This window comes from Salvelinus alpinus, chromosome 3 (assembly GCF_045679555.1).
Source record: "Salvelinus alpinus chromosome 3, SLU_Salpinus.1, whole genome shotgun sequence".
Taxonomy (NCBI): Eukaryota; Metazoa; Chordata; class Actinopteri; order Salmoniformes; family Salmonidae; genus Salvelinus; species Salvelinus alpinus.
In genome coordinates, this window is record NC_092088.1 from 50527105 (window position 1) to 50540383 (window position 13279).

The 13279-nt window shown below is 43.0% G+C and overlaps 1 protein-coding gene across 2 annotated transcripts in view; it reads left to right on the forward strand.

Moving 5' to 3' along the window:
* The window catches only part of LOC139570892 (SH3 and PX domain-containing protein 2A-like), a 102473-nt gene extending 92285 nt beyond the window's left edge, over positions 1-10188 (forward strand). For both annotated transcript variants that reach the window (XM_071393196.1, XM_071393197.1), the window contains 2 exons: positions 4535-4654; positions 4807-10188. In XM_071393196.1, the coding sequence (XP_071249297.1) occupies positions 4535-4654; positions 4807-6708 (2022 nt within the window). In that variant the 3' untranslated portion in view covers positions 6709-10188. The remainder of the gene's footprint in view (positions 1-4534; positions 4655-4806) is intronic.
* Positions 10189-13279: the final 3091 nt, after the last annotated feature.

Below are 13279 nucleotides of genomic sequence, written 5' to 3' on the forward strand. Positions count from 1 at the left end.
TGACCAGGTCCTGCCGTGTAGTTCTGGGCTGATCCCTCACCTTCCTCATGATCATTGATGCCCCACGAGGTGAAATCTTGCATGGAGCCCCAGACCGAGGGTGATTGACCGTCATCTTGAACTTCTTCCATTTTCTAATAATTGCGCCAACAGTTGTTTCCTTCTCACCAAGCTGCTTGCCTATTGTCCTGTAGCCCATCCCAGCCTTGTGCAGGTCTACAATTTTATCCCTGATGTCCTTACACAGCTCTCTGGTCTTGGCTATTGTGGAGAGGTTGGAATCTGTTTGATTGAGTGTGTGGACAGGTGTCTTTTATACAGGTAACGAGTTCAAACAGGTGCAGTTAATACAGGTAATGAGTGGAGAACAGGAGGGCTTCTTAAAGAAAAACTAACAGGTCTGTGAGAGCCGGAATTCTTACTGGTTGGTAGGTGATCAAATACTTATGTCATGCAATAAAATGCAAATTAATTATTTAAAAATCATACAATGTGATTTTCTGGATTTTTGTTTTAGATTCCGTCTCTCACAGTTGAAGTGTACCTATGATAAAAATGACAGACCTCTACATGCTTTGTAAGTAGGAAAACCTGCAAAATCGGCAGTGTATCAAATACTTGTTCTCCCCACTGTATATATATATATATATATATATAAACTCAGCAACAAAAGAAACATCCTCTCACTGTCAACTGTTTATTTGCAGCAAACTTAACATGTGTAAATATTTGTATGAACATAAGATTCAACAACTGAGACATAAACTGAAAAAGTTCCACAGACATGTGACTAACAGAAATTGAATAATGTGTCCCTGAACAAAGGGGGGGGGGGGTCAAAATCAAAAGTAACAGTCAGTATCTGGTGTGGCACCAGCTGCATTAAGTACTGCAGTGTATCTCCTACTCATGGACTGCACCGGATTTGCCAGTTCTTGCTGTGAGATGTTACCCCACCCTTCCACCAAGTCACCTGCAAGTTCCCAGACATTTCTGGGGGGAATGGCCCTAGCCCTCACCCTCCGATCCAACAGGTCCCAGACGTGCTCAATGGAATTGAGATCCGGGCTCTTCGCTGGCCATGGCAGAACACTGACATTCCTGTCTTGCAGGAAATCACGCACAGAACGAGCAGTATGGCTGGTGGCATTGTCATGCTGGAGGGTCATGTCAGGATAAGCCTGCAGGAAGGGTACCACATGAGGGAGGAGGATGTCTTCCCTGTAACGCACATTGTTGAGATTGCCTGCAATGACAACAAGCTCAGTCTGAGGATGCTGTGACACACCGCCACAGACCATGAGGGACCCTCCACCTCCAAATCTATCCCGCTCCAGAGTACAGGCCTCGGTGTAACGCTCATTCCTTCGGCAATAAACGCGAATCCGACCATCACCCCTGGTGAGACAAAACTGCAACTCATCAGTGAAGAGCACTTTTTGCCAGTCCTGTCTGGTCCAGCGGCGGTGGGTTTGTGCCCATAGGCGACGTTGTTGCCGGTGATGTCTGGTGAGGACCTGTCTTACAACAGGCCTACAAGCCCTCAGTCCAGCCTCTCTCAGCCAATTGCGGACAGTCTGAGCACTGATGGAGGGATTGTGCGTTCCTGGTGTAACTCGGGCAGTTGTTGTTGCCATCCTGTACCTGTCCCGCAGGTGTGATGTTCGAATGTACCGATCCTGTGCAGGTGTTGTTACACATGGTCTGCCACTGTGAGGAAGATCAGCTGTTCGTCCTGTCTCACTCTAGCGCTGTCTTAGGCGTCTCACAGTATGGACATTGCAATTTATTGCCGTGGCCACATCTGCAGTCCTCATGCCTCCTTGCAGCATGCCTAAGGCACGTTCACACAGATGAGCAGGGACCCTGGGCATCTTTCTTTTGGTGTTTTTCAGAGTCAGTAGAAAGGCCTCTTTAGTGTCCTAAGTTTTCATAACTGTGACCTTAATTGCCTACCGTCTGTAAGCTGTTAGTGTCTTAACGACCATTCCACAGGTTCATGTTCATTACATTTTTATGGTTCATTGAACAAGCATGGCAAGCAGTGTTTAAACCCTTTACAATGAAGATCTGTGAAGTAATTTAGATTTTTACTAATTATCTTTGAAAAATATATATTTGGATTTGTTTAACACTTTTTTTGGTTACTACATGATACCATACCATGTAGAAAATTGTAAAAATAAATTAAAACCCTTGAATGAGTAGGTGTCTGTCACGTTCCTGACCTGTTTTCTCTTGTTTTGTATGTGTTTAGTTGGTCAGGACGTGAGCTGGGTGGGAATTCTATGTTGTGTGTCTAGTTTGTCTGTTTCTATGTCAGCCTAGTGTGGGTTCTCAATCAGAGGCAGATGGTAGTCGTTGTCTCTGATTGAGACTCATATATAGGAGGCTTGTTTGGTGTTGGGAGTTTGTGGGTGTTTGTTTCCTGTCTCTGTGTTTGTGTTCTGCACCAGATAGGTCTGTATCGGTTTTCACGGTTTGTTATTTTGTTTGTTGTTTGTAGTATTCACTTGTTCGTTATTAAACATGTTGAACACTAGCCGCGCTGCATTTTGGTCCTCTCATTCACCCTTGGAAGAAAACCTTTACAGTGTCCAAACTTTTGACTGGTTCTGTATGTATGTGTATATGGATGTATTTATGTATGTGTATATGTTTATATATATTTGCAAAAAATGATATGGGGGATTGGAAGTGATGCTGACATTGATGGAGCTACAGTCTTCCAATTCATGCGTTTGATGTCGGCTCTGTGCAGGCCAATCAAGTTCTTCCACACCGATCTCGACAATACATTTCTGTATTAACCTCTCTTTGTGCTCGGGGGCATTGTCATGCTGAAACAGGAAAGGGCCTTCCCCAAACTGTTGCCACAAAGTTGGAAGCACAGAATTGTCTAGCATGCCGTGCTGTAGCGTTAAGATTTCCCTTCACTGGAACGAAGGTGCCTAGCCCGAACCATGAAAAACAGCCCCAGACCATTATTCCTCCTCCACCAAACTTTACAGTTGGCACTATGCATTCGGGCAGGCAGTGTTCTCCTGGCATCCGCCAAACCCAGATTCGTCCGTCGGACCGTCAGATGGTGAAGCTTGATTCATCATTCCAGAGAACGTGTTTCCACTGCTCCAGAGTCCAATGGTGGGCGAGCTTTACACCACTCCAGCCACATCTCTTGGCATTGCGCATGTTAATCTTAGGCTTGTGTGCGGCTGCTCGGCCATGGAAACCCATTTCATGAAGCTCCCATCGTACAGTTATTGTGCTGACATTGCTTCCAGAGGCAGTTTGGAACTCGGTAGTGAGTGTTGCGACTGAGGACAGATTATTTTTATGCCCTACACGCTTTAGCACTCGGCGGCCCCGTTGCATGGCTATTGCCGAAATTCTCTAATAACCTACAAACCACACAGAAAAACAATGTAAACACTTTACGATTTAAATAACAAGAATAAAATGTAAAGTATAAGTACAAAGTAATAGCCTTTTAATAACCATTGTAAAAAGCTAATTACCCTCAACAACATTATGTGCATGACCTGGTGGGTGAAGAGAATCACTTACTCATCATCGACACATTCACATCACACCAGGGAGGTTCAGAGTTTAGAATCCTTTGCAGAAAAGAGCCGATAGAAATGTACAGTTGTGGTAGAGTAGCCTACTCACTGGAAAAATGAAACTGACTTCTGACCCCGGGATGGGCCGCCTGATTCCTATAATTTTTAAAAACTTTTTTTGTTTGTTTAGCAGATGCTCTTATCCAGAGCGATTTACAGGAGCAATTAGGGTTAAGTGCCTTGCTCAAAGGCACATTGACATATTTTTCACCTTGTCGGCTCAGGGATTCAAACCAGTGACCTTTCGGTTACTGTTCCAACGCTTTTAACCACTAGGCAACCTACCGCCCTTACATCAGTTCCGGCCTAAAGTTCCTATTGGCTCAAGGTCAAGGTGGGCAAGGTCAAGGGGGATGATTGGCGGGTCAAGGGTCCCATGAGAGGTCAGAAGTGTGACCTGTAAACAGACACTTCACACCTCCAAGGCAGAGGGGGAGAGCATCCTTCCCACTGCAGCAGACTTTCAGTAAATGTAAGCAACTCTATACTCAGGGGGAGAAGATTGTTAACACTACATATATTTAGAAAGCATTTGAGTCATTTCAAGGCCTATTCCTCAACTTTTGTTGAATAGGAACTACATCATATGATATTTAATATTTTAATATTTTGATCATATTTTTACTATGTACTTGTGCTTTTGTTCTAAAAAGTGAGTACACTAGGCAATTTATAAAAACACTTACAAGAAAGGTGAGATTGTAATCTTTCTTGCAGCATTACTAGTTATTGTTTATGGCCTTCTCATGATAAATAATTTATTTTGGGTATGTCTATTTAGGGGGAAATTGACATCTAACAGGATCGTTATTTTAAATTGGAAGTTAAACTCTATGGCCAATTATTATTGTTTCCTTTTAACAGTATCAGCTGTGCAGTACACATAATGCTGTAACATTTTTTCCACTCAGGGATTCAATTTACCCTCGCCACCAGAGCCCCCTACTGTTGAAGCAGAGTACTACACCATTGCAGAGTTCCAGTCCGTCATTTCAGATGGCATCAGTTTTAATGGAGGGCAGAAAGCAGATGTAAGCTTTTTTATGTATATTTTGGAGTGCATGCATGTCCAATGTGTTATTGTTTTTGACATTGTTCAGGTAAATTCTTGAAATTAACAGATACTGCATGTAGTTGATGAGGCCTATTCTTACCCATGCATTCTCTCTGTTCTGTCTTGTAGGTGATCGAGAAGAACTCTGGTGGCTGGTGGTATATCCAGATTGGTGAGAAAGAGGGCTGGGCTCCCTGCTCCTACATCGACAAACGAAAGAAGCCCAACCTAAACCGCAGGACCAGCACTCTGAGCCGGCCTAAAGTCCCGCCCCCAGCCCCGCCCGTCAAGAAGCAGGACTTTGTGGAGACTGTCCCTACCAGCAGTCCTGGTTCCGAGGCTCCAGAGTCCCCTGCATCTCCCGGAAGGCCTGTGTACGAGGAGCCAGAATATGACATTCCTGCCATTGGGTTTGATCTGGAGTCAGAGTTTGAGTTCCTCAGGACAGAAGGGTCCTCAGTGGATGGGAAGAACGAGGATAGCTCCTCAGAGAAGGGCTCTCACCTTTCCTCCAAGCCATCTCCAGCCTCATCTCTCCATAGTGCCTCCTTCAAGATGGGCGAGTCGTCTGAGGACGTGGGGCAGGAAGAGGAGGAGCCTGAGGGAGAGGAGTGTATCTATGAGAATAACTGCTTCATGCCTTTCAGAGAGATGCCTTATACACAATCCAGTGGCGACTCAGACTCCCTGAAGATTAGTGCCCCGTTGGAGACTAGCAAGGCTGAAAACTCTCACTCCATGTTTGGGGCAAGGAGAAAAGGGAAGACGATCCAGCTGAACGGCAGCCAGTCCCTGTCTCAAACCAAAGCAGAGGCCGGGGCATCCAGCTCCAAACCTGCCTCTACAGAGTCCAACCCAGATCTCTCCAAGCAGTCCAGGCCCAGGAAGGACAACGATGAGCACAAGATGGGCTCCACCAAGTCCTCCACCAAACCTAAGCCATTGGTCAGGCCTAAGCCCCAGCTGGCCAAGGCCTCCAGTGCAGAGAAAATGGACATTGGCAGCCTCCGGAGACAACTTAGGCCTACAGGCCAGCTGAAGAAGGGCTCCAGAGGAGAAGACTTTGAAACAGCCTCTGTCATCTCCTCTGAGGACTCTGTGTCCTCCCACAGCACCTCCGACATCTCCTCCATCTATTCTAAAGGCAGCCGGGGAGACTCAGACGAGGGCTGCAGTCTCTACCGCACCACAGAGGCCTATGAGAAGGTCCAGGACTCAGAGATGAGCTTCCCTCCCGGGGTGGAAGTGGAGGTGCTGGAGAAGCAGGAGAGCGGCTGGTGGTATGTCCGCTTGGGCGACACTGAGGGCTGGGCTCCAACCTACTACCTGGAGCCTGTCAGGCAGCTGGACGACAAAGCTGGGTCAGAGTCCGATGGCACCCCTACCAAACTGGGCAGCCTGAGCAAGTCCAACAGCCTGGAGAAGAATGAGCAGAGGGTCCAGGCCCTGAACAATATCAACCAGAGCCTAAAGAGGAGCATACCGCCCATCCCCTCCAAGCCCTTTGGCCTGTTCAATGGCTCGCAGAAGAATGTTATGAAACAGCAGCAGGTGGTTAGGCCTCAGTCTGTCTTCATCTCCAAGCCGATCATCGACGGGCCAAACCCAGTAGGCTCCCTTAGGAGGGGTGAGTCACTCAACTCCACTGACCACCCACGCTCTAGTCCCACCGTGCGCCGCAACGCTTCCTTTGGTACTACCCCGCGGTGCCCAGCGCCGAACGGTAACATGGCAAACCGGAACAGACCCGGCATGGGAAGCTCCGAATCACTGGGCCGGGGGTCTCAGAGGAACGGTCTACCTATTTCCACGGTGAAACCCAAAACCCACCTCATCCACAACAACCTCCGTGAGGTGTATGTCTCCATAGCGGATTACCATGGTGATGAGGAGACCATGGGGTTCCCTGAAGGAACGACTCTGGAGGTTCTGGAGAGGAACCCTAATGGGTGGTGGTACTGCCAGATCCTGGATGGAGGTCGACCTCGAAAAGGCTGGGTCCCCTCAAATTACCTGGAAAGGAAGAGCTAGTGACACACTAATATTCAGTGGATGTGCAATCAGGTCAGAGACCATGGAAGACAGTGGAAATGGAAATGGAAAGACACTGATTTTTTACGATGGAAAGATGGAAATCAGAAGAGACAATTTACAGTATCATTGAAGTGGCATACTTTGTGTTTCCTAAACTGAGGGTGGCGACCAATCCTGCATATAATTACTTGACATTTTATTATTGTAATCTGAAGTGACAAAGAAAGTACTTCAAAGTATAATCTTTTGACAGGATTTTATCTATTCACAGACAGCCGGGGGTTGGAACAAATACCTTTGGCATTAAAATCAGCAAAAGGTCAATCACATATTTAACAAAATCATTAAACAAAAGTGGTTGATTTGATGAAATGTGCTTTTTAATCCAAAATGGAAGAATAATGGGATTTGGACACTAGTGGAGGAGCTTTGGACAGCTTTGGCTGATCAAGGTGAGTTTTTGTGATATGATAACATTAATTAATGATCTCCAATGGGCTAAACATTATTCACTTCAAATGATATTTGATCATACAATTGTTTTAATGTTTTTTTATGATTTCTTTAAAGGTCCAATGCAGCCATTTTTATCTCAATATCAAATAATTTCTGGGTAAAAATTAAGTAGCTTACTGTGATTGTTTTCAATTAAAATAGTCAAAAATAAACAAAAATAGCTTCTTAGCAAATAGCAAGTTCTTATTGCAAATAGCAATTGGTTTATTAACTAATTTACTCAAATAGCTTTTACTCTAAAAGGGCATTATCATAATTGTTTTCAATTTCACAGTATTATTCCAACATCATAGTGTGTAAATATATATACAGTGCATTTGCAAAGTATTCAGACCCCTTCCCTTTTTCCACATTTTGTTACGTTACAGCCTTATTCTAAAATGGAGGAAATCCTCAGCAATCTACACACAATACCCCATTACAACAAAGCAAAAACAGGTTTTTAGAACCTTATTTACATAAGTATTCAGACACTTTGCTATGAGACTCGAAATTGAGCTCACGTGTATCCTGTTTCCATTGATCATCCTTGAGATGTTTCTACAACTTGATTGGAGTCCCTTGATTGGAGAAACTTCCAGAAGGACAACCATCTCTGCAGCACTCTACCAATCAGGCTTAATGGTAGAGTGGCCAGACGGAGGAAACCTGGCAGCTTCCCTACGGTGAAGCATGGGGGTGGAAGCATCATACTGTGAGGTTGTTTTTCAGTGGCAGGGACTGGGGGACTAGTCAGGATCGAGGGAAAGATGAACGGAGCAAAGTACAGAGAGATCCTTGATGAAAACCTGCTCCAGAGCGCTCAGGAACTCAGACTGGGATCAAGGTTCACCTTCCAACAGGACAACGACCCTAAGTACACAGCCAAGACAATGCAGGAGTGGCTTCGGGACAAGTCTCTGAATGTCCTTGAGTGGCCCAGCCAGAGCCCGGACTTGAACCCAATCAAACATCTCTGGAGAGACTTGAAAATAGCAGTGTAGCAACGCTCCCCTTCCAACCTGACAGAGTTTAAGAGGATCTGCAGAGAAGAATGGAAGAAACTCCCCAAATACAAGTGTGCCAAGCTTGTAGCTTCATACTGTAATCCCTGCCAAAAGTTTTTCAACAAAGTACTGACTAAAGGGTCTGAATACTTATGGAAATGTAATATTTCAGTTTTTTTTATTTTATACATTTGCAAAAATATCTTAACCTTTTTTTGCTTTGTCATTATGGGGTATTATTTGTAGATTGATGAGGAATTTTTTTTTTAATACATTTTAGAATAAGGCTATAATGCAACGAAATGTGGAAAAAGTCAAGGGGTCTGAATACTTTCCGAATGCACTGTATATATAACACAGAAAAATCTAGTTTTTGGCTGCGCTGGGCCTTTAAAGCTTTTTGCATGTTTAAAATGTTTTGTTTAAGTTAACATTTATCTTCAAATGTTTTGTATGTTGTATTTAAAAGGTCTGTTGCTACACCTTCTCATATGTTAAATGTCATCTGCAGAATGTCTTGTGCATGTTTTTAAGTCACTTTGTTATGAAGCTTAATGTATATTTCATGTAATATTGTTTCATATAGCTATGTGTGTACGGCATCTTGTTGTAGAGCTTTGTAAATGTGTTCTATCAGTTCATTACAGCGTGTAAGTCATTTGAAACCTCTTAAAGCTACAGTCTGAGATTGGAAAAACAAAAATAAAATAAACTGTGTTCCAGCCACTTGTTTTGGGTGCAGCTGAGGGATAGGGCTAGGACAATTTTGGTTTATGACAAAGACAGACAGCTGTGCTGAAGGCATTTATAAGAATTGTCTTCCAGAATCAATGGGTAAATATGAAGAATTTAAATAACCATTAAACAGCTTCCCAAGTTGCAGACTGTAGCTTTAATGTAAATCTTTATCAATGTTTCATGATTTTCTTGATGACACTCTACATAATGTCTTATACGTACAGTAAGTATCATTCACCACCTTGGAAGTGTATTTCTGCTCTGGTCTTGTGACAAAATAAGTCAGCCTACTGTATATTTGAAGGAGTGGTAAATCAGCACTTTAGAATCGTCTTCTTCTAGTAAGTACATTTTAACTAACTACCTTTTAAGGTGTTTGCTAGGTTGTAAAAAAAATAAAAAAAATAAATGATGAGATGCTTATGCACTTCCATTATTCCATTTAATTTACCAGAGGAAGGAATATTTGACTTGAATATTGGAATTGAGGCTTTGCATTTGCTTTCAAAACCAAACCCCTGCGATGTGTTGAATAGCAATTCCAATAACTTAAATTGTGATCTTATCTGAGAGAGAACAAATCAATTACATTTAAAATCCTTTATTTAAACCACAAGGGGCTTGCAGGCAGCAGTGCAAATACATAAAACAATGACCCACCTGGTGCTACTCATAAATCATATCGGGAAATACTTGATACTCTTGCCCCTTTGAAAAGGAGGCACATACAGTATATAAAAAGGTGTACTCTTAATTATGCTGTGTAGTATACATTTTTATGTTTGAACATATATTCTAGCTACATCATTTTAAATAAAGTATTTCCTAGTAATCAATTCCCCTTGTTGAACTACAGTCTAGTTATATTGAGTTAATCTTACCCTGTTGTACAGAAAATGGAATAGAACTGATTTATCAATGGATAGGTCACATTACATACTTTCTTGCCCAAGCAAAAAATTCTCAATTTATTTTAATGAAGCTGGCCCTCTTATGGCTGATGATCAAGACTGCTGAAATATGGTTCCAATGAATGATCCTCTTTTGCCAGCTTGATTTTGCATACAAATGTCCTTTGTCATTGTCTGCTGGACAGTATGGAATCTAACTTTAGTTTTAGAGCTTGCTACATTGCAGACATGTTATTTATATTATTCAGCAGAGAGAACGTTCATTTTATGATTACATGTGAACAATAATAATGAATTAATTGTGAATAAATGCACTTTCTGCATTACCTCAGTGTGCATTTTGTATAAAGATGTCATTCTTTTACAGAATTATTTACATTTTAATTTCTTCATCTTGTATGTTTCAAGGTATGGGACACTTTGGGGGTAATGCAAACTAAAGTGCCTTAAACCTTAACACATCATACTATTCAAAGCAGTGAAGCAAAGAGATGCAACAGATTGAGTGTCTGTCTTCATTTTTGGTAATGAGGCTGCTTTGATTCCCAGCAGTTAAGTAGATTTTTCTGCAAGAATCTGATCAATAGCACCCTCTTGTGCATTACTCTCTGAGCTGAACTTTTTTTGCGTACTCCATAATATTGCATTGCTGTTGACCAGCCGAAGCTAACTATAGTTTCCTATTGACCCTACTGGATTGGCTGTTGATACTTAGCGCAACCTAACCTGCCTGCTAGCACCAACATGACAGCATTTTGGTATTTGTTTCATTAGTCGATTGTTGATATAGTCCCAAAATGTCAGCAATCAAGTTTTCAAGATATACAGTGCAATCGAACAGTTCAGACCCCTTCCCTTTTACACATTTTGTTACCTTACAGCCTTATTCTAAAATGGATTAAATAAAATAAAAAAAATCACATTTACATAAGTATTCCGAATTTTTACTCAGTACTTTGTTGAAGCACCTTTGGCAACAATTACAGCCTCGAGTCTCCTTGGGTATGACGCTACAAGCTTGGTACACCTATATTTGGGGAGTTTCTACCATTCTTATCTGAAGATCCTCTCAAGCTCTTTCAGGTTGGATGGGGAAGGTTGCTGTATAGCTATCTTCAAGTCTCTCAAGAGATGTTCGATCCGGTTCAAGTCCTGTCTCTGGCTGGGCCACTCAAGGACATTCAGTGACTTGTCCTGGCTGTGTGAATTTTTTTGCAAATGTCTTTTTTTTAAACAGAAATACCTTTATTTAAATAACTATTCAGACTCTTTGCTATGAGACTTGAAATTGAGCTCAGGTGCATCCTGTTTTTATTGATCATCCTTGAGATGTTTCTTCAACTTAATTGGAGTCCACCTGTGGTAAATTCAATTGATTGGACATTATTTGGAAAGGCACACACCTGTCTATATAAGGTCCCACAGTTGACAGTGCATAATATCAGAGCAAAAACCAAGCCATGAGGTCAAAGGAATTGTCGTAGAGCTCCGAGACAGGATTGTGTCGAAGCAGAGATATAAGGAAGGGTACCAAAACATTTCTGCAGTATTGAAGGTTCCCAAGAACACAGTGGCCTCCATCATTCTTAAATGGAAGAAGTTTGGAATCACCAAGACTCATTCTTGAGCTGGCTGCCCGGCCAAACTGAGCAATCGGGAGAGAACGGCCTTAGTCAGGGAGGTAATCAAGAACCCGATGATCACTCTGACAGAGCTCCAAAGTTCCTCTGTGGAGATGGGAAAACCTTCCAGAAGGACAACCATCTCTCCAGCCCTCCACCAATCAGGCCTTTATGGTAGAGTGGCCAGACAGAAGCCACTCCTCAGTAAAAGGCAACAAGATTCTCTGGTCTGATGAAACCATGATTGAACATTTGGCCTGAATTCCAAGCGCCATGTCTGGAGGAAACATGGGACAATCCCTACGGTGAAGCATGGTGGTGACAGCATCATGATGTGGGGATGTTTTTAAGCGGAAGGGACTGGGAGACTCGTCCGGATCGAAAGAAAAATGAACGGTGCAAAGTACAGAGAGATCCTTGATGAAAACTTGCTCCAGAGTGCTCAGGACCTCAGACTGGGGTAAAGGTTCACCTTCCAACAGGACAACAACCCTAAGCACACAGCCAAGACAATGCAAGAATGGCTTTGGGACCAAGTCTCTCTGAATGTCCTTGAGTGGCCCAGCCAGAGCCTGGACTTGAACCGGATCAAACATCTCTGGTGAGACCTGAAAATAGTTGTGCAGCGATGCTCCCCATGCAACCTGACAGAGCTTGAGAGGATCTGCAGAGAAGAATGGGATAAACTCCCCATTTACAGATGTGCCAAGCTTGCAGCGTCATACCCAATAGACTCAAGGCTGTAATTGCTTCCAAAGGTGCTTCAACAAAGTACTGAGTAAAGGGTCTGAATACTTATGTAAATGTCATTTCAGTTTTTTTTATTTTAATACATTTGCTAAAATTGTTTTAAAAAAAAGTTTTTTCTTTGGCATTATGGGGTATTGTGTATAGATTGATGAGGCAAAAAATGATTTAATACAATTTAGAATAAGTCTAACATAACAAAATGTGGAAAAAGTCAAGGAGTCTGAATGCTTTCCGAAGACACTGATAAGTTACGCCGATTTCAATGTTCAAAACTTGTTGCTCAATCTGCAGTTTGTCTGCTGCATAGAGATGAGAGAGAGCCATGAGAAAATACGTTTTGATCAGTCATGGAAATAGAACTGCTGGAAACATGTTGTCTCACTATTTAAAAGAAGAATGAGCACAAGCTAAGAAACACAGGAGTTTTGGCGCAGGTGCAGCCGACTAGCGCTACAAAATATGTTTCCCCCCGAGGTTTTCAGAATCGTACCTAATAGGATACCTAGTACCTCTACAGACCTAGTAAACCATGTGGAGCCTCCCACATTAGCTCTGACAAATTGAAAACCCTAGTCGTTGGTGACTCCATTACCCGCAGTATTAGACTTAAAACGAATCATCCAGCGATCATACACTGTTTACCAGGGGGCAGGGCTACCGACTTTAAGGCTAATCTGAAGATGGTGCTGGCTAAAGCTAAAACTGGCAAGTGTAGAGAGTATAGGGATATTGTTATCCACATCGGCTCCAACGATGTTAGGATGAAACAGTCAGAGGTCACCAAACGCAACATAGCTTCAGCGTGTAAATCAGCTAGAAAGATGTGTCGGCATCGAGTAATTGTCTCTGGCCCCCTCCCAGTTAGGGGGAGTGATGAGCTCCACAGCAGTCGCACAACTCAATCGCTGGTTGAAAACTGTTTTCTGGCCCTCCCAAAAGATAGAATTTGTAGATAATTGGCCCTCTTTCTGGGACTCACCCACAAACAGGACCAAGCCTGGCCTGTTGAGGAGTGACGGACTCCATCCTAGCTGGAGGGATGCTC